Below are 20376 nucleotides of genomic sequence, written 5' to 3'. Positions count from 1 at the left end.
GGATTCCTGAGGCTTCTTCTAAAAGGAGATGACGGGGCACAGTCCTATCCGAGGAACTGTTTACCTCATTTTTAACAGCTTTTACCAGATTCGCAGGCTTCTGTGTGTCTCCTTACTACACAGTCTTCATCGGGTTTTCCTTTTGAGGGGGAGTGACAAGAGTGGAGTGTGGCGAGGAGGAATATTTTCCCAATCAGGACGTCAACGTGTACTGATTAAAAGCAGCATTCTCAGGCGCCTGGGTGGTTCAGTGGGTTAAAGCCTCTGCCTTCAGCTCAGGTCATGGCCTCGGGGTCCTGGGATGGAGTCCCCGGCTCTCTGCTCAGCAGGGAGCCTGCTTCCTCCCTCTCTGCCTGCCTCTCTGCCTACTTGCGATCTGTCTGTCAAGTAAATAAATAAAATCTTTTAAAAATCAATCAATCAATAAAAGCAGTGTTCTCTTGTGATAGGCGGAGAAGGAAAGCAAAACCAGGGACTGACCCTCTTCCACTGAAGGTAAATTCTCTCGTGGGTGTGGGAAAGGTTTAAGGGCGAAGTAATTTCCCTCCAGCCATGGGTGAGGAGCAGAGTCTGCCTGTGCTTTTTGCTGCCGCCGCTTGGAGCCAGGCCTGTATTGCCAGAGGCCGCAGGGCAAGCAAGAAGGAAACAAAGAAGAGCTCATTCTGAGTTTCTAACAGGCCCCATTCTTCAAGGACATCCAAAGGTCAAAATTTCCTCTGACTTTGGTCACAGTTGATGAAAAGAGAACCACTCTCTTGACTACAGAGTCTGGGGCCCCGAAGAAAGAAGGAAAGAAAGCCAAAAAAAGTTTCTTTTGATGTTTGTCAAGCCCCAACTTGACCTCAGCTATCTGCTGCCTTAGTTCTCTTTTCTTTCTCAGGGACCCACGGGGGCATTTCAGCCTCAGCCTGGCTTGGCAGCCTCTCAGCTGTCTCTGCATATGTCGTCCTGTCCCTGTAGGAGCCTGGGAGGGCTTGCAAATTAAGGACGAACGGGACGAACACCAGCATGGTTCCACAACCCACTAAGCCGTTGGCTTCTGGAGGGCATCAGTGGGAGTTTGCCTTCTTCGGGTACCCAGCTCCCAGGAAAATTCCTTTTTTTTTTTTTTCGAGACTTTATTTATTTATTTGACAGAGAGCACGCTCAAGCAGGGGGAGTGGCAGGCAGAGGGAGAAGCAGGCTGTCCACTGAGCAGGGAGCCCCCATGTGGGACTCGATCCCCGGACTCCGGGATCATGACCTGAGCTGAAGACAGATGTTTCACCAGCTGAGTCACCCAGGCGTCCCAACCAGGAACAAGCAAAGAGTAAACAAATCTTTGTGGTGTTAATATACTTATCATATTATTTTCTGGAGTGCATGAAACATCTTAAAATTGGAGGGGAGGAAGTCTGTACACTCACTACGAGAGTCACTATAAGCCTTTGAATCAATGGATTTCAGCATATTGTCACACTGTCTTGAATAGTATCTATTAAAGTAATAAAGTCTGGTCCTGGATTAGATAATACTGCTGAAAAAAACTAAGTCAGCGGCAATTAATATTATTTTGAAGATAGGTTCATTTTTTTAAAAATACATAATTCAGTCAAGTATCATGCAGTTCAAATCGAGTAATATTTTGGTAAATTGTAAGTGATCACTTCACAAATATAACCTTATTTAGAGTTCTATATGAATTTGTTACAGGAAACACATTTTAACATTTCAAAGATTTAACGTGTATTCAGAATTTTTTCTTTAGGTACCATTCTGAGGTCAAGGCTATGCTTCCGGTCCACAATTAAAGATGAAAACAGCTTGCAACTTGCTTACCACTTATAACTTAAAGGCTTAAGGAATAGGTGACTTCATATTCATCTATAGATTTAACATAATCACTAACAAATACATCTGGAGTTTTTGCAAAAATGTAAACTCCCATCCTAAAATTCCTGTGAAATGAAAGGGACGCAGAATAGCCGAAACAATCTTGGTAAAGGACAAAGGTAGAGGACTCATACTTCCTAATTTTCAAACTTGCTGCAAAGCCTGCAGCAATCAGGGCACCGTGGTATTGGCAGAAGGGTAAAAATTAGATCAAAGAAAGAGAACTGAGTCCAAAATTAAACCACACATTCGTGGTCAACTGATTATCACATCAACAAAGGTGCCAAGAAAATCAATTTGGGCAAAGAATAATCTTGTCAACAAACTGTGTTGGGACAAATGATTTTGTATGATAGCAAGACATGGAGAGTAAAGTTGAATCCCCTCCTTCTAAGATATGCAAAAATTATAACAAATGAATCATAGAGCTAAAGGCAAGAGCTGAAACTATGAAGTTCTTAGAAGAACATAAAGGAATAACCCTGAGTCTGGCAAAGACAAGTGCTGGTGGGAATGCAGAACCTTGTACATTGTGGGTAGGGTTATAAAATGGTGCAGTGACTTTGGAGAAGTTTGGTGGATCTTCAAAATACTAAACATAGAATTACTAGAAGACCCATCAATTTCAGTCCCAGATATATTCCCAAGAGATTAAAGAACAAATAAAGCTATCTAAATAAAAACTTGTATGTAAATGCTTAAAGCAGCATTACTCTTAAGAGCCCAAATGTGGAAGCGATCTAAATGTCCATCACTTGATAAATGGATAAACAAAATGTATGGCATCCATAAAATGGAGTATTAGTCAGCCATGAAAAAGAGAGAAGCACTGATTCAAGTTACAGTGTGGATGAACATTGGTAACATTATGGTAAGTGTAAGAAGCCAGTCCTCAAAACACCCAGCATGATTCCATTTATATGAAATGTCCAAAGGAGGTGAATCTAGAGGCAGAAAGCAGCCAAGGGCTGGGGGACTTAGGAAGAAATGGGCAATGACTATTAGTGGGTTTAAAATTAATTGTGGCAACAGTTTTACAATCTTAACATACTAGAGTCCACTGAACTGTACCCTTTAAGTGAGTCAATTGTATGGTCTGTGAATTATATCTCATTAAAGGTGGGTTTGTATTTTTTTTTTAAAGATTTTATTTATTTACTTGACAGAGAGAGATCCCAAGTAGGCGGGGTGGGAAGCAGGCTCCTGCTGAGCAAGGAGTCCAATGCGGGGCTCAATCCCAGGACCTGAGATCATGACCTGAGCTGAAGGCAGAGGCTTAACCTACTGAGCCACCCAGGTGCCCCTGTTTTTCTCCCTCCCCCCCTTTTTTTTTTTTTAAAGATTTCATTTATTTATTTGAGAAAGAACATGAGCATCAGGGAAAGGGAGAAGCAGGCTTCCTGCTGAGCAGGGAGCCTGACTCAGGGCTTGATCCCAGGACCCTGGGATCATGACCTGAGCTGAAGGCAGACACTTCAGACACCCAGGCATCCCTCAATAAAGCTGTTTCTCCAAAAGAGAGGTAATACCCTACACGCTGATAAGCCCCACAGAAACAAATGCAGACAAAAGCATTTATAAGTTCATTTTATTTCCAACCACTAAGACTCCAGGATGGATTATCCAAAAAAGAGGAAAGCATGGCTCAGCTGCTTCGCAGGTGAAACAGGGAATGAAAACAAAAAGCTGATGAGATCGAAGCTTCAAGCAAGTCTAGAACGTGTGCAGGAGTGGACAGGAAAAGAGTTCCCCTGTCAAGGAACAGGTAAATAGAGAATTTCACACCACAGCTACCTTCACTGGCTCTTTTCAGAAACATGGGGAAGGACCATCTCAGGGACCAGGAAGTAATGAATATACTACAGTGGACCCTTGAACATGGGTTTGAACTGCACAAATCCACTTAAAGGCAGATTTTTTTTTTTAAGTCCAGTACTGTAAACCCATTTTCTGTTACGATTTTCTAATAACATTTTCTTTTCCAGAGCTGGCTTTATGGTAGGAGTACAGTGTATGACATGCATCACACACAATATGTGTTCTCAGGAAGGCTTCTTGGCAACAGTAGGTACCAGTAATTATGTTTTGGGGAGGGTCCAAAGTTGTACATGGATTTTCAGCTATGTAGAGGGTCAGCACCCCTAACCCTCACGTTGTTCCAGGATCCGCTGTATCTCAAAAGCCACAGGAGGGCAAACATTATCTCTACAGTTTCAGATTTCTTCACAAGAAATTCATTTTGGATGAAACATTATAGAGTGGGTAAAAGTAGAACTCAGTGGGGAAAGACTGAGGTAGGCTCTGAAAAGACGTTCAAGAACGCACAAAGTGGAGCCTCCAAAGTACACAGATTGAGAGAATCCAGTAGTAGCCTGTGGCAGACGACATTATGACCAACAATTAAGTGCTCACCTCTGCGTGAACCGCTGTTTATGCCAGTGTAGTTTCTCACTTCCTCTAAAGGCCATGTGTCGCTGTCACTTGATTTTGGGCTGAGCCACATGCCTTGCCTCGGCCAGTGGAAGATAGGCCATGTGTCATGGGCTCAGTCGGACCCTAGCATTAAAAGGCCTTGCGTCTGTGCCTCGCTGCTTGTGCTTCTGCATCGACTGAGGAGAGCTTCCTCAGGTACTACTGCCTCTCTAACCCCAGGATGAACAAGCAAGCCTCTGCCACCCCACAGAAACATCCATAGCTTGAGGCAGAGCCACTTAAACTAGAGAGTTCTGTGATATTTTTTTTAAAGCTTTTATTTATTTGACAGGCAGAGATCACAAGTAGGCAGAGAGACAGGCAGAGAGAGACAGGGAAGTAGACTCCCTGCTGATCAGAGAGCCTGATGCGGGGCTCGATCCCAGGACCCTGAGATCATGACCTGAGCCGAAGTCAGCAGCTTTAATCCACTGAGCCACCCAGGCGACCCGAGCTCTGTGATATTTTTATAAATTTTCTGTAGGTATAAAAGTCTTTGTTTTTGTTTCATACCCATTGTGGAGCCCAACATGGCACTTGAACTCACAACCCTCAGATCGAGACCTGAGTGGAGATCAAGAGTCAGCCATTTAACTGACTGAGCCACCCAGGCACCCCAGTATAAGAGTACTTTTAAATAAAAAGATTTTAAAAAGGAAGAAAAATTAACACGCACAACCATTATTAACTAAACACCTGAAATAGTTAATAATAGTATTCTAAATTCTAAATAATTATATTCTAAATTCTAAATAGTCTTGTTTATTTAAGATCATATGCAGAATTCAACAACAGTCCATCTTTTATAAGATCATACAGGTCCTCTACAGTATTCAATATTGTTCTTATTTAGCATTTCTTGCATTTTCAGTGTTCCATCAATTTTTTAAATACCCCAAAAAAGACAGTCGTTAAAAATTATATACCTTCTTACACAAATCTTTGCATCATGTCATTTTTACCATTAAGTTCAAAACTCCATAATTCCTACTAAGTATTGGAGGGGGTGGGGCTATTTTTTAATCTGCACATGTGTTCTCCAATTTCATCTTTAAAAAGTATTTAATGATGAGGGGCACCTGGGTGGCTCAGTGGGTTAAGCCTCTGCCTTCGGCTCAGGTCATGATCCCAGGGTCCTGGGATTGAGCCCTGCATTGGGCTCTCTGCTCACCAGGGAGCTTGCTTCCTCCTCTCTCTCCGCCTGCCTGTCTGCCTACTTGTGATCTCTATCTGTCAAATAAATAAATAAAATCTTTTTTTAAAAAAATTTTTTTAAAAAGTATATAATGATGAACTTGATTTCAGAAGTCAATCTAGTCGACTCCAGATATGTTAGAGTCAGAGGAGAGCTTTTATTCTAACCAAAGAACCATCAACTCACCTTTGTGGAATTTGTGGCTGTGGTGCATTTGAAACCCAAATTTTATAAATACAACAATTCTTTCTGAGGCAGTAGGGCAGATAGACAGCCATAACACTGACTTCAACCCAAGTGAAACAAGGTAATGAGATGATGTTCATATTTGTTCATGTTAGATTCTTAGAATAATATTGTTCTCACAGATCAGACCAAGAAAATGAAGCATGGAATTCTTTCAAGATATGAACATTTTAATGGACATATCCTATGAATTGCAATTGTGTTTTTTTTTTAAGATTTTATTTACTTATTTGACAGACAGAGATCACAAGTAGGCAGACAGGCAGGCAGGGCTGGGGGAAGCAGGCTCCCTGCTGAGCAGAGAGCCCAATGCGGGGCTCGATCCCAGAACCCTGAGATCATGACCTGAGCCAAAGGCAGAGGCTCAACCCACTGAACCACACAGGAGCCCCTGTAATTTTGTTTTAAAGCAAAAACAGAATGATTTGGAAGCACACATCTAGAATGTGGAGACTGCAATTCCTATTGATGAGACTTTCTTTTCCGGGGGAGGGCCAAGGGGGAGAGAGAATCCCAAGCAGGCTCCACGCTCAGCACGGAGCCTGATGTGGGACTTGATCTCATAACCCCGAGACTGTGACCGGAGCCAAAATCAGGAGTCAGCCACTTAACCGACTGAGCCACCCGGGTGCCCCCAAACATTTTTAATAACAATGAAAATATTCTAGACCCCAGTTTATGTGGAAAAGCAAAGAAGGGAGTGAAAAGGAAACCCAAAGGGAAAGATGGATGTGTTGACACAGTAGGACAGAAGTCTCATCTCCCCATTACAAACCTTGGTCAGTGGGAGACAGAAGGACAAAGCTGAGCAGATAAATTCCTTTCTCTCCCCTGGGACCATTTTGAGCTCCTCTGAGCTCACAGGAGTCATCTGCTGACCTACTGCTGAGTTCTCCTCATACATCACAAAGCAGTACAACAACTCATTACAAGAGGACAGGATAAAAACCCCCCAAAGCTCACACCAACACTACAACATGGGCACTCCAATGGCACTCTTGCCCCCACTCCACCCGTCTTGACAGCAAAAAACTGAATATACAAATCTCGAAAACGGTAAGCTCCTAAAAAATTGGATTCAACAATCACTTGGTTAACTGAAAATGGTTGAATCTGAAAACACTTTTTTACAGAGGTGATTTATGGATTACTGTTTGCCATTGAAAGGATCACAGGATGTCCGCCATATATAGTTGAATGAAAAGCCTAATTAAGACAGCACATCAAGAATGAACACTCTCTTCTATGAGAGAGGGAGGAAGAGAGAGAGGGCTCCTTTTATATTTCCCGTACTCAGATAGAAGAGTGATTTTTCCAGACTATGAATTTGTGCCACAAATGTAGTCCAGAATTAATATCGTGTACGCTAGGCAGAAGTGTTTCGATAGTTCCACAAATAAACAAATACTGAGTAATTAACACATGCAAAGCACTGTACTGAACATTACCCCCCTTTGAGGACACAGAAGCGATGTCTTCATCTTATCAAATCATAAATCCAAGGAGATTTTGTTTGTTTAAAAGTGTGAAGACTAAGAAGTACAGGAGCCAATTTCTACAAGGATATGGAGGGATAATGGAGCGCGCTGGACTCCAACAATTAATGAGACAGAACAAACAGCATAAGGCACACGCAGCAGCCGGGAAGGTATTTTTAGCTCCAACATTAGGCAACGTCATTACAAGCACGATTAAATCCAGCAACAAGCCACTAGCACGGCAGAGAAAATGCCATCACTGGAGAGATGCAAGACAGCATGGAAGGATAGCAGACAAGGACGGCCTGAGGATAACTAAACCAGGCCTTCCAGGGTTAGAGGGTTCGATGACCACAAAGGCTGTGCAGGCATTTCTCGCACACTCTCCACAAATCAAAATTCTAAAAAGCATCCCCCTGAAGTTATCACCCAAAAGTCAGTCCCTCCTCCCTAAAGCACAAGTGTGTACTTGGCCTTCCACACATAACACTAATAATTACAAAAATAGATACTAGTAAGAATATATATAACTCTGATACAATAACACAATAAATAGTACGTGATACAATATGTACAATATAATAACATATATAATACTAAGCTTTTAAAAATTACATACATTGCAACATAGGCACAGATGTCTATCATCTCCAACCATCAAATTTCAGGAAAAGCAATTAGAATAATTAGAAATCTGGTCATACGGAAGATTTTCTATTGCTGTTTTGCTTTGAGATGGTCAGAGAGCAAGCTACAAACTATAGCAGTTACTTTAGAGGACCGAATTTCATCAAAAGCAGTCACCTACTCGAATTATATCAAAATAGGTAAAGACATGTCAAATACTCCGTTTAGCTTATACAGAAATCTCTCTTCAGGAACACCATTATTACCAAGTGAAAATGGCAGGTTATAAAGAACCCTGAACGCTTTGAGATGCCTGGGTGGCTCAGTGGGTTAAGCAGCTGCCTTTGGCTCAGGTCATGATCCCACGGTCCCGGGATCGAGTCCTGTGTCCGGCTCCTTGCTCAGTGGGGAGCCTGCTTCTCTCTCTGCCTCTGCCTGCTTGTGCGCGCACACTCTCGCTCTCTCTCGCTCTCTCTCTGACAAATAAATAAAATCTTAAAATTAAAAAAAGAAAAAAAGAACCCTGAGCGTTTTGGTATGAAGTTACCAACACATGCAAAGTGTGAGAGCTGCAGAATGGTCACTAATGTCAATAGTGGAAACTAGACTTATTGCGGGGATCATTTCATAATGTATAAGAATATCAGATCACTATGATGTACACCTGAAGCTAATATTGTAATGTCAATTATCCTTCAATGTAAAAACTAAGTTTAAAAAACAGTGGAGAGGGCGCCTGGGTGGCTCAGTGGGTTAAGCCGCTGCCTTCGGCTCAGGTCACGATCTCAGGGTTCTGGGATCGAGTCCCGCATCGGGCTCTCTGCTCAGCAGGGAGCCTGCTTCCCTCTCTCTCTCTCTCTCTGCCTGCCTCTCCATCTACTTGTGATTTCTCTCTGTCAAATAAATAAATAAAATCTTTAAAAAAAAAAAAAAAAAAAAAAAAAACAGTGGAGATATCTGGGTGGTGGGATTTTTGGATAATTTTACTCTTGGCTGCATGGCTCTTGTGTGATTTTTAAAGCAGAACAAAACTACAAAGCAAAGCTCAGGACCCAGACTGCTGGATCCAGATTTCAGCTTTCCACCTAATGGGCTGTGTGACCTTGAGCAAGTGATTTAACCTCTCTGTCCCTCTGTGACCTCACATATAAAGAGGGATAAAATAGTCCCCACTTCAGAGTGCTGGATCCAGATTTCAGCTTTCCACCTAATGGGCTGTGTGACCTTGAGCAAGTGATTTAACCTCTCTGTCCCTCTGTGACTTCACATATAAAGAGGGATAAAATAGTCCCCACTTCAGAGTGCTGCGAGAGGACTAAGTGTGTTTGTTAGTACATGGAAGGCATGCGAACAGTGCATGGAATGCAGCTAGCCCTCGGGAAATAACCACCAATAGTAGAAGCATTAGTATGGCTAAGTCTTTGGGTAAAACTGACTGACATTCATTAAAAGTGGCTGCAAAAGCAGCTACTTCATGGCCAAAAGTAAAAACGGGAGCAAGAAAGCTTCTCTGCTTAAGTTTAAATTAATAACCAAAAAACCAAACCCCAGCCCCCCAAACCCTAGCAGATCTACATACTACAAATATATGTACAAAGTAGATAAAAAGGAAGCTATGTAAAGACGAGATCCCTGAGTAGATATTTTCTCCTAGCATCCATCCTCTCATTTCAGAGGTCAGCAGGCACAGCGGACTAACAGAGAGGTGCTCTAGGTAACGACTTCGTGGGTGCATATCTGTGCTCTCAACTTAGCAGCGAAACAGAAGACATTCTAATGAGGTTAGCGTTTGTAGGCCAGAAGATTCGTCCTGATTAAGGAGAAAAACATCTTTAAAACTCTAGTAGCCTTAATCTACAAATGCTGGAGTTGGGAGTTATATAAAATTAAAGTCACAGAAACACACACTTGACTAGTTAGGAGCCGATAATGAAAAGGATGCTTTATCCCTGGGTTCTCTTGCGTTGAGGGATAGATAATCAAAAATGGAATTCAGTAGCCTATTACAAGGTGGTAAGAGCTGTGGAGAAAAAGGAAGTGAGTGGAGCAAGGGTGGGAAAAGGGTAAGTGTTGACCTTTGAATAGGATAGGTCGGTGGAGAAGGTGACACGTGATTTTGAATCCGACAAGCTCAACCTAGTTTACTCCATAATTGTTAGCTCTGATGAAAGTTTTTTTTTTTAAGAATTTATTTATTGGGACGCCTGGGTGGCTCAGTTGGTTAAGCAGCTGCCTTCGGCTCAGGTCATGATCCCAGCGTCCTGGGATCGAGTCCCACATCAGGCTCCTAGCTCAGCAGGGAGCCTGCTTCTCCCTCTGCCTCTGCCTGCCATTCTGTCTGCCTGTGCTCCCTCTCTCCCCCTCTCTCTCTCTGATAAATAAATAAAATTTAAAAAAAAAGAATTTATTTATTTATTGGACAGAGAGAGGGAGCGATCACAAATAGGGAAAGAGGCAGGCAGAGAGAGATGGGGAAGCAGGCTCCCCCCTGAGCAGAGAGCCTAATGTGGGGCTCCATTCCAGGACCCTGAGATCATGACCTGAGCCAAAGGCAGAGGCTTAACCCACTGAGCCACCCAGGCACCCTTCTCTTATGAAAGTTTTGAGCAGGATGGAAGCTCCCGTGGAAGACAAGCTAGTGGTTATCCCTGTCACTTATCTAGACCCCTTTCAACTTTGATAATACACACTCCAGTGCTTACACTGTCCTACTATAGACAATCTGTGTTGGTAACCATTTCACTTTTTAAAATCTAAAAACATGAGCTCCTTAAATAATCTTCTCCATCAACATTTTTGGCAAATCAAAGGAATTAGGAATGAGACAAGTCATTGGATGTTTCTGGTAACCCAATGTCCATTGTCCCATTTTCCAGTAAAAGAACCCAGATTTTCCTTGGGTAACTAAGTCTACAGGACTTCCCACTGGTGTGGCTCAGATGGGGCTGATGGCAGCCCCTACCTCTAGGGGTAGTGTATTACTGGGCCCTACAAATAGGAGTGCCAAATCCCCCTTGAACACTACTACAGAGTGTCAGGTTCAGGAGTGGAACATGTGACCAAACCAGGCAATGAGACACGGGGCATAACTTGGAGAAAAGAGGAGCTGTTGTCTGTGGGACTCCTCAGGAGGCAGAATGCGGGCCTGGGGTCACAGATGGAGACATCCTTGCCACCCTTAGGGAAGAAAAGGATGTGAGTCTGCCTAAAAATGAAGCCAGTCTAGAAGGAAGCAAGCAGAGAAACAGGGACAGAGCAGGGTGCCTCTGACAATACATTTGGAGGACTTGAACTTGGCCCTGACTCAAGAGGGCGACCCCATACATTTTTCACACAGTGGAAGAGCACATTTCCTTTTCTGATTAAATCACTGAAGCTGGGTTCCTCTCACTTGCAACCAAGTGTCTTGCCAAATACAAAAAAACCTTCCTTTGGAGACCAGGCTCAGTATTTTCCCTAGAAAGCCAACAACCCATACACTTACCCGTTCCTGCCCAGCAGTGTCCCAGATGAGGAACTTATGAAGCTCATTTCCACAAGGCACGGTTTTGGTCATAAAAGATGCCCTGAAAAAGAGAATCAACATCTCCACGTTACCAGGCGCCCCTAAAATCTTCACAAAGACTCCTGTTTCACCCAAGTTCCTCTTGCCTCAGCAAGACTCCCCAAGGTCCGTCCTGGGGGGGGCCTCTAAGAGGAAAGAAGGGCTGCTAGAATCCCATCACCCAAAAGAAAATATTCTTCATATTCTGTTAGTCCAAATGGAGGCTTAAGGAAGGAAATTGTTTTTAAAAAGCCAAGAATGCGGGGCAACTGTGTGACTCAGTGGGTTAAGCCTCTGCCTTTGGCTCAGGTCATGATCTCAGGATCCTGGGATAGAGCCCTGCATCAGGCTCTCTGCTCAGAAGGGAACCTGCTTCTCCCTCTCTCTCTGCCTGCCTCTCTACCTACTTGTGATCTCTGTCTGTCAAATAAATAAATAAAATCTTAAAAAAAAGAAAGAAAGAAAGAAAGAAAGCCAAGAATGCATTCAAAGCCCCGGCCTTCCAAAAACAAGGTCCTGAGAGAGTATGCTCAATAGTTCTCAGATAATATGCCCCAAATCTCAGGAAAGAAAATAAAACCTAAGATTAAAAAATGTATTATTACAACAGTGAAGAATGGACAGGGCAGCTAGTCTCTGAGCAAGTCACAGTATGTAGGCTAGGCACCCAACACTAGTAGCAATACCATATCTCATCCCCACCCTGCTTTTATACATGCAGGGGTAAAGGTTGGTGGTTCACCAAATATTTACATTTTCTCCCTTAAAAAAAAAAAAAAGGAAGGATTTGAAACCCTCAGCAGATAATGAAACACTTGATAGTTTCTTTTTTGCATATTTCCTGTTAACAAACCTTTTCTTTGCGTTCATGAAAGACATAAAGATACAGCACGTGGAAAGTTTATACCCTTGACTTTTTTTGTTTTCTGTGAGATAAAGCTTTCCATTCATGAAAATGTAGTGAGTCTCCCCAACAATGGGACAACCAGACAAGAGAAGACTCCTCATGTGATGGAATTAAGAAGCGGATACAACCCCTGAGCAGCATTCCGGCCAAAACCAGTTCACCTGAATGTAATCCTAAGAAACCAGTAAGGCAACTCCAGAATGTGGAGCATTCTACAAGACAACTGGCCCAAATGCTTCAAGTAAATCAACGTCATGAAAAGCAAACAAGACAAAAGGCAGGAAGATTGTTCTAGAATCTAAATTAAGAGAGAAGAAAGAGATAAAACAACCAAATGACCCTTGGCTGAATCTGGAATTAGGAGGGAAATAACTTTTTAAAAGACATTTTGAAGACAACTAGAGAAATTTAAATTTAGATTTTATGTCAGATATTATCATTGAATCAGTATTAATTTTTCTAGGGGCGCATGGGTGGCTCAGTCAGTTAAGCATCTGACTCTTGCTTTTAGCTCAGGCCGTGATCTCAGGGTCATGGGATCAAGCCCCTCACTGGGCTCCACACTCAGCATGGAGTCTGCTTGTCCCTTTTCCTCTGCTCCTCCCCCACCCTTTCTCTCCTCTCTCTCTCTTTCAAATAAATAAATAAAAACATTTTTTAAAAAATTAATTTTCGGGGTGCCTGGGTGGCTCAGTGGGTTAAAACCTCTGCCTTCAGCTCAGGTCCTGATCCCAGGGTCCTGGGACAGAGCCCCACATCGGGCTCTCTGCTCAGCAGGGACCCTGCTTCCCTTCCTCTCTCTCTGCCTGCCTCTCTGCCTATTTGTGATCTCTCTCTGTCAAATAAATAAATAAAATCTTTTAAAAAAATTAATTTTCTGTGTGTGATAATGGTATCCTCATTATGTTATTCTCAGGAGAGGCAAAGTAGAGTTTTTAGGGGTAAGGTGTCAGGCTGTCTACCCTGCTTCCTATGGCCCAGCAGACCCACCCAGTGGACCCAGCCCACTGTCCAGCCCTACGTCACTCAGCACTCACCCCAATAATGTCTCCTCAACTTTTCCTACTTTTCCTCAACACTAAGAGGCAAACTACACAAGTCCCAAGTAGAAAAGCATATGTTCCTGCAATTTCCACACACTCCTCAAAACATACACAAAGCCAAAAGTTAACAGTTTTATTTATCAAATGATGATTGTACTAAATGGAAATTCTAAGTATTTTTCTAAGTGATACGACCCAATATTATCAAAACCACAACTGTCCCATGATGCTTTATTTCTTTTAAAGTGCTTAAAATATACACAGACTACTGATAAGAGTAAATATATTCCAAAAATGGAAATGTCTTTATTATTTTTCTCATTACAAAAGCAATAGACGGACATACCAAAAAAGAAAGTCAAAAAATGAAAGCACAGGAGAAATAGAAATTAATCGTCACGTCACCACTGAGTCACAATCACTGTTGGTGTATGTCCTTCTGAATTATTTTTATACAATGATTACACCCATAATTGCTCATAGTCTGCATACACTTTGTTTTCCCTCCACTCGATGTTATCATGGACATCTTTCCATTTACATAACTATAGATCAACATCTTCATCCAAAATGACTAAATATATTACACCATGTTATGGCTTTACTACCCCACTGATGGATATTTTGGTCACCTATTTTCCACTGTTATGACAATGATTAAATGGATATCTTTGTACTTATATCTTTGTGTCCTTGTGCAACTATTTCCTTAGAAACACTCATGCCACACTGGGTGGGACCAGCCTATATGCCAATGATGACAATGTTGGAGATGCCCTTCTCCCCAGTCAATCCTGATCTTTCAAATCTTTTCCAGTAGGATAAGGAGAAATGATACATCATTCCCATTTTTATTGTGCTTCTTACAACTTTGAACATCATTTTAGTGTTTACTGTTCACTTGCATTTTTCTTTAGTAAATATTTAGCTCATGACCTTTGCCTACTTTTTCGCTGGGGTGGCTCCTCTTTTTCTTCTTCACTTCTTGAGTATTTTACACTAACATTTGTAATAGTAGGTTTTAAATTATTTTTTTTTTAGATTTTATTTATTTATTTGACAGAGATTACAAGTAGACAGAGAGGCAGGCAGAGAGAGAGAGAGAGAGAGGGAAGCAGGCTCCCTGCTGAGCAGAGAGCCCGATACGGGACTCGATCCCAGGACCCTGAGATCATGACCTGAGCCGAAGGCAGCGGCTTAACCCACTGAGCCACCCAGGCGCCCCTGTAATAGTAGGTTTTAAATAATATTTTTTTCTGGTTTAACCTTTGGCCTTTAACTTTATTTAGAGAATTTTTCCATAAATACCTTGGGTTTTGTTTTTACTTTGATGTAAGCCAGATTTTCATTTGTTCTTCAATAAACTCTAGGCACTGGGATAAATAATACACCAACCGGGCCCTTAAAAAGTTCTCAGGCTTAGAAAACCAAGTTCATGCCTTTAAAAATCTTGGAACCAGAGATTTTTAGAGATGGAAAAAACATGCAATACCCAGGCCAACCTCTTCAGTCTACAGATCAGGGGATAAAATCCGAGTCGTGAGAGACTGCCTTGCCCATGGTCAAAGAGTCTACCAGCACAGTCAGGAACAAAACACAGAGGCCTGCCCTCTTTTCCAGAAAAGTAGAATGAGCGGTTAGATAGCCCCTCAGTTTCCCCATCTGAGAAACAGAGCCAATATCTACTTTGCATATCTGGGGGATATGAGGGAATGACATCTGCAAAATTCCTGCTTGACACACAGTAAGCCTTCGAGGAACAGCTTTGTTATAGCTGTCATGCTGATCACACACACACACACACACACACACACACACACACTCATGTACACACCCCTCTCTCTTCCTCATTTCCTGCCACTAAAAAAAGACTACTGATATTTGAAATGATGACTGACAATCCTTGTTCTTTTGGTTGGTTGGGTTGTTGGTTTTTTTTTTTTTTCTTTTAACAGCTTTGCTCACATTCCATCTTAAAAAGCTCAAGCATCTTTTCTTCTCGTTAGATTATCTTCCAGACTGGTCGGGGGTGGGGAGCCTTGGCAATGCTGAATGGACTTCATTATCTGTGGGAACCAAAATCTGGCAGAGAAGTAACACAATTACCTTGTAAAAGTCGAAACAGAAAGGGAGACACACACATCCACACACACACACACATCCACACACATATATGTTCAAGATGTCAACACAATCTGCTTGAATAGCAAAGCCAAGATTTTTCATTGTGAGTCACAGAAGATGATAAGAATGAACTCTTTCGATGCTGAAACAATGACATTTTACGGCCTTTCCCCAGTGGTAGTTTGATCACAGTGGGAAGACAAGGGTAGACTTCGAAAGTGGACTCACTTGGTCGGAGTCATCAGTTCATTGCTCACACACCGAGTGTGCCTCAACGAGTCACCCGGCTGCCCTGATTCTTGAGGCCAGCAGCGTTAAGAGTGAGAAAGGCCCTGGGCCAGGGGCCTGAACTCAAATGTCTCCAGGACCAGGCAGCAACCATACAAATGAACCAAGGGGACTAGGTGTAAAATTAATACTGATAAAAATAATAGTAACAGTAAACAGCAGAAGCGCTGTGGAAAGGAGAGTCCGCCCACCCACACAGCACGCAAGGCTCAGGGACAGTGGTTTCTGCCACGTCGACATGGGTACCCGGTACACCAAGGCTACTGATTTTTTAAAAGAAGCCAGAAATGCAGTTTATTATGCAAAAATCTCCTAATTCTTCATTAGTGACTTAAAAATGTTAAAGCACTGGGCAGGCTGAACAAAACACAGGGCTAAGCCAGAGTCCCAGCGCACCAAACCCAGCAGCTAGACCATGAGCACAGCGGTCTGTGTATAACACCATCCAAGAAAGGCATTTGTTCCTGCTAGCTTTAGTTTTCCGAAGCTGGGGTGTGGGAACACTTTTTTCAAAATCATAAGAGAACGTAAATTTTGAGTGGGTTTTTTAATTGGGCAATAGAACTATGTCAGGAAAGGACAACAGATAAGAATGGTAGGGCCCATCTCAACCTTGACTCCAGAAGAAAAGTGAGGAATGTAGATAGAAACCAAAACAGCCCAGAATTTACAGTCACTTAATATTATGTTTATGAAGAAATCTTAGGGTATGAGAAAATGTTTCAGTTTGAAGTTTAGCAGAAAACAGCAATTCAAAATCATATATACAAAAATGTTTTAAGAGGGACACCTGGGTGGCTCAGTTAGTTAAGCCGCTGCCTTTGGCTCGGGTCATGATCCCAGAGTCCTGGGATCGAGTCCCACATCAGGCTCCTTGCTCAGCGGGGAGTCTGCTTCTTCCTCTGCCTCTGCCTGCCTCTCTGCCTGCTTGTGCTCTCTCTCTCTCTCTCTGAGACAAATAAATAAATAAAATCTTTAAAAAAAAAATGTAAAAAAAAAAAAAAATGTTTTAAGACCTAAGCTGGTAAGTGTACAGGAAAATAAGGACAACCTTTCTGAAAAAAAATTTGGCAATATCTAGCAAGACCCTTAAGAGTGTTCATATTCTGGGGCACCTGGGTGGCTCAGTGGATTAAACCTCTGCCTTCGGCCGAGGTCATGATCTCAGGGTCCTGGGATCGAGCCCTGCATCGGGCTCTCTGCCCGGCAGAGAGCCTGCTTCTCCCTCTCTCTCTGCCTGCCTCTCTGCCTACTTGTGAACTCTTTCTCTCTCAAATAAATAAATAAAATTAATTAAAAAAAAAGAGTGTTCATATTCTTTGACTGAATTATTCCCATTGCTATGAATTTAACTTAATGAAATAATCAGAGGTACCTGAAATATTTATACCCCAGGATATACATCATACATTATTTTACAAGTTGGGTGCCTGGGTGGCTCAGTGGGTTAAGCCTCTGCCTTTGGCTCAGGTCATGATCCCAGTGTCCTGGGATCGAGCCCTGTATCGGGCTCTCTGCTCGGCGGGAAACCTGCTTCCCCCCCACCTGCCTGCCTCTCTGCCTACTTGTGATCTCTGTCTGTCGAATAAATAAATAAAATCTAAAAAAAAAAATGTTTTAAAAAATGATAACCTCAATGCCTTAAATGGAAAATGCAATCATTAAAAATCATTTTTTTAAAGTTTTTATGTATTTATTTATTTGAGAGAGAGAGAGAGAGATGTTGAGGAGAGAGAGAGGGCAGGGAGGAGCAGAGGGGGAGAGACAAGCAGCTCCATGCTGAAAGCAGAGGCTAACACAGGGCTCGATCCCATGGCCCTGAGATCATGACCTGAGCTGAAACCAAGAGTCAGACGCTTAACTGACTGAGCCACCCAGGTGCCCCAGATCACTGCTTTTTTATACAATGATGGGTCAATTATTTCTCCATAAAACTGGGGAAACTTGTTTTTAAAGACCATTTAGTAAAGTGGAATTCATAATACAATGTTAAATTACTAAAGATTTTATATACATCTAGCAAAAACACTAAAAGAACATGTATTAGATATTTATGGTAGCTACTCCAGAAGGCAAATTATGGGTTAGATTTTTTTTCAAGATTTTGTTTATTTATTTGAGAGAGAGAGAGCAAGAAATAGAACACACACCAAAAAAAAAAAAGAGAGAGAGAGAGAGAGAGCACAAGCAGGAGGGAGAAGGAGAAGCAGGCTCCCCAACACAGGGCTCCATCCCAGCACCCAGGATCTTGATCTGAGCCCAATGCAAACATTTAACCAACTGAACCACCCAGGTGCCCCAGATTATGGGTGGTTTTTATATTTTCTTCACAGTTTTCTTCATTTTCAATTTTTTATGAATATATAATAAGAGAAAATAGTATTTCCATCATGTTTCTAAAGATTACATGGTATTATAGGAAAATGTTCTAAATATATTAAGAAGAAAAGAGGATAAAAAATGGTATGTGCACTATGATTATAAATTCTGTAGTTTTTTTAGAATGAACATGAAATTTATAATCAGAAAAATTAGACTTTAATCTTGACTCCGTCAAAGAACTATATAGACAGCATGTAAGTGTTCCATTTATTTTGTCTTCTAAGAAATTTGTATTTATGAAAGAAAAATAAGGCAGAAGATGGAGAATGCATGTTGTGCCATGTCAGGTAGTATGTAGTATCATTTTTGGTTTTAGAAATTATGTATTTGTTCATCTGCATAGACACAGAAAACACTTATAAGAAGTATGTTAAATGTACACTTTAGACTAAATATTGGTAATATAAATTGAAGAAAATGGGATCAGAGAGCTAGTGAAATTCTCTGATTTCAAGTTTTATTTTACATTTCTATGTATGGTCTGAATTTTTCATAATAAGCCTTATAATTTGAGGAATGAATACATAATGTTTTAATTAATAGACTTTTTTAACGAAGTATTGGGTTTACAGAAAAAGTAAGGGTAAAGTACAGAGAGTTTCCATATAATACATAATTTTTTTAAAAACCCGAAATTTGTTACACAAAGCAGAGTCAACAGAGTTTGACTTCTCTCCAAAATGGATACCAGTGGTCCATACCAATCTCCATTAGAATGTTGCCCCTCCCACCATGAGGGGGGATTTACTTCTCCTCCCTTGAATCTGAGCTGGCATTATGACTTGCTTCACCCAAGATACTGTGACCCAAATGATCTACCATTTATAAGCACAACGATGCTTATACCTATGTGTAAAAGTCATGCATGGCACTTACCTAAATCTTTGGTAAGAACATGCATTGCCTTTTTATTTAGAAAAATCATTACAAAAAGAAAACAGATTTGTTATTAAAAACGAATATTTTTAAGTCTAGAAAGGAGAAGATGAGAGTCTCCACCATTTTTTAAAACCACTCTTCAGCTCTTCAGACTTAATCACTCTTAGAGGTTCCACTTCTACTAAACACACAAAAGGGAAAATTAAGGAAAATACAAGGACATCACAGAGAAGAGTGAAAAGAACTTCATCTATAAAACTGTTTTGGAGGGCCTGGGTGGCTCCTTCAGTTAAGGGTCTGCCTTCAGCTCAGGTCATGATCTCAGGATCCTGAGATCAAGCCCCACCTTGGGCTCCCTGCTAAGCAGGGAGCCTGCTTCTCCCTCTCCCTCTGTCCCTTCCCCCTCCAACCCTCCACACCCAGCTCGTGTGCTCTCTAGCTTTACTCTCTCTCCCAAATAAACAAACAAAATCTTTAAAAGTAAGTAAGTAAATAAATAAATAATAAATCTTTTCCTGAGGGGGAGCCTCAGGGCTCAGTTGGTTCAGTGCCCAACTCTTGATTTTCACTCACCAGGGAGTATGCTTTAAGATTCTCTCCCTCTGCCCCGCCCCATGCTCAAATTTTTTAAAAAAAGATCTTTTAAAAAACAATGTCAGCGCCTGGGTGGCTCAGTTGGTTAAGCAATTGCCTTTGGCTCGGTCATGATCCTGGAGTCCTAGGATCGAGTCCTACATCCGGCTCCTGACCCTTTCCCCTCTCATGCTCTCTCTCATTCTCTCTCAGATGAATACATAAAATCTTAAAATAAAAAAAAAATGCCCCCAATCCATGGAAGTGCCTATTGAGAGCCAACATCCACGGTTCTCTCTTATTGTGCATACCTTGCAAGCAGAGACACAGTCTTTCTCCCAGACTGTGTTTTCAAGAATATTTGCATAGCAAATAGTCTTGGAAGAGAAAAACAAGGTCTCACTCTAGAGGGAAGCACAGACTTGCATACTTCCCATTATAAAAGATTTGAGTTCCCTAAACTCGGGGGTCCTCTCTCAGAACCCAACTCACTGCATATAGTATTTTGTCTGATTCTCTTCACATAACCTGACAGGAAATTAGCGTTCCAAGAACCAATAAAAAATGAGAACACTGCCAATTACTACTGCTTCCCCTGTGTCTGATCCAGGAATCGTGTGTCCTCTGCGGACATCTGTGCAAGCTTGTTAGCTTGACATCATGGGTCTTGGTGCATATTTTCACAAACATGTTTCTTAAGCCATTTTAAATGTAGTGGATTTTCTCACCTACCTCACTCCAACTAC

At 41.7% G+C, this 20376-nt stretch overlaps 1 protein-coding gene across 1 annotated transcript in view; it reads right to left on the bottom strand.

Moving 5' to 3' along the window:
• The window catches only part of RAB31 (RAB31, member RAS oncogene family), a 130356-nt gene that overhangs the window by 52772 nt on the left and 57208 nt on the right, over positions 1–20376 (bottom strand). The window contains exon 3 of the mRNA XM_032309492.1: positions 11375–11456. Coding sequence (XP_032165383.1) covers positions 11375–11456 — 82 coding nt within the window. The remainder of the gene's footprint in view (positions 1–11374; positions 11457–20376) is intronic.

The sequence above is a fragment of the Mustela erminea genome, chromosome 13 (genome assembly GCF_009829155.1).
Source record: "Mustela erminea isolate mMusErm1 chromosome 13, mMusErm1.Pri, whole genome shotgun sequence".
In the NCBI taxonomy this organism is placed as follows: domain Eukaryota; kingdom Metazoa; phylum Chordata; class Mammalia; order Carnivora; family Mustelidae; genus Mustela; species Mustela erminea.
This window is presented reverse-complemented; position numbering and strand designations above follow the sequence as displayed.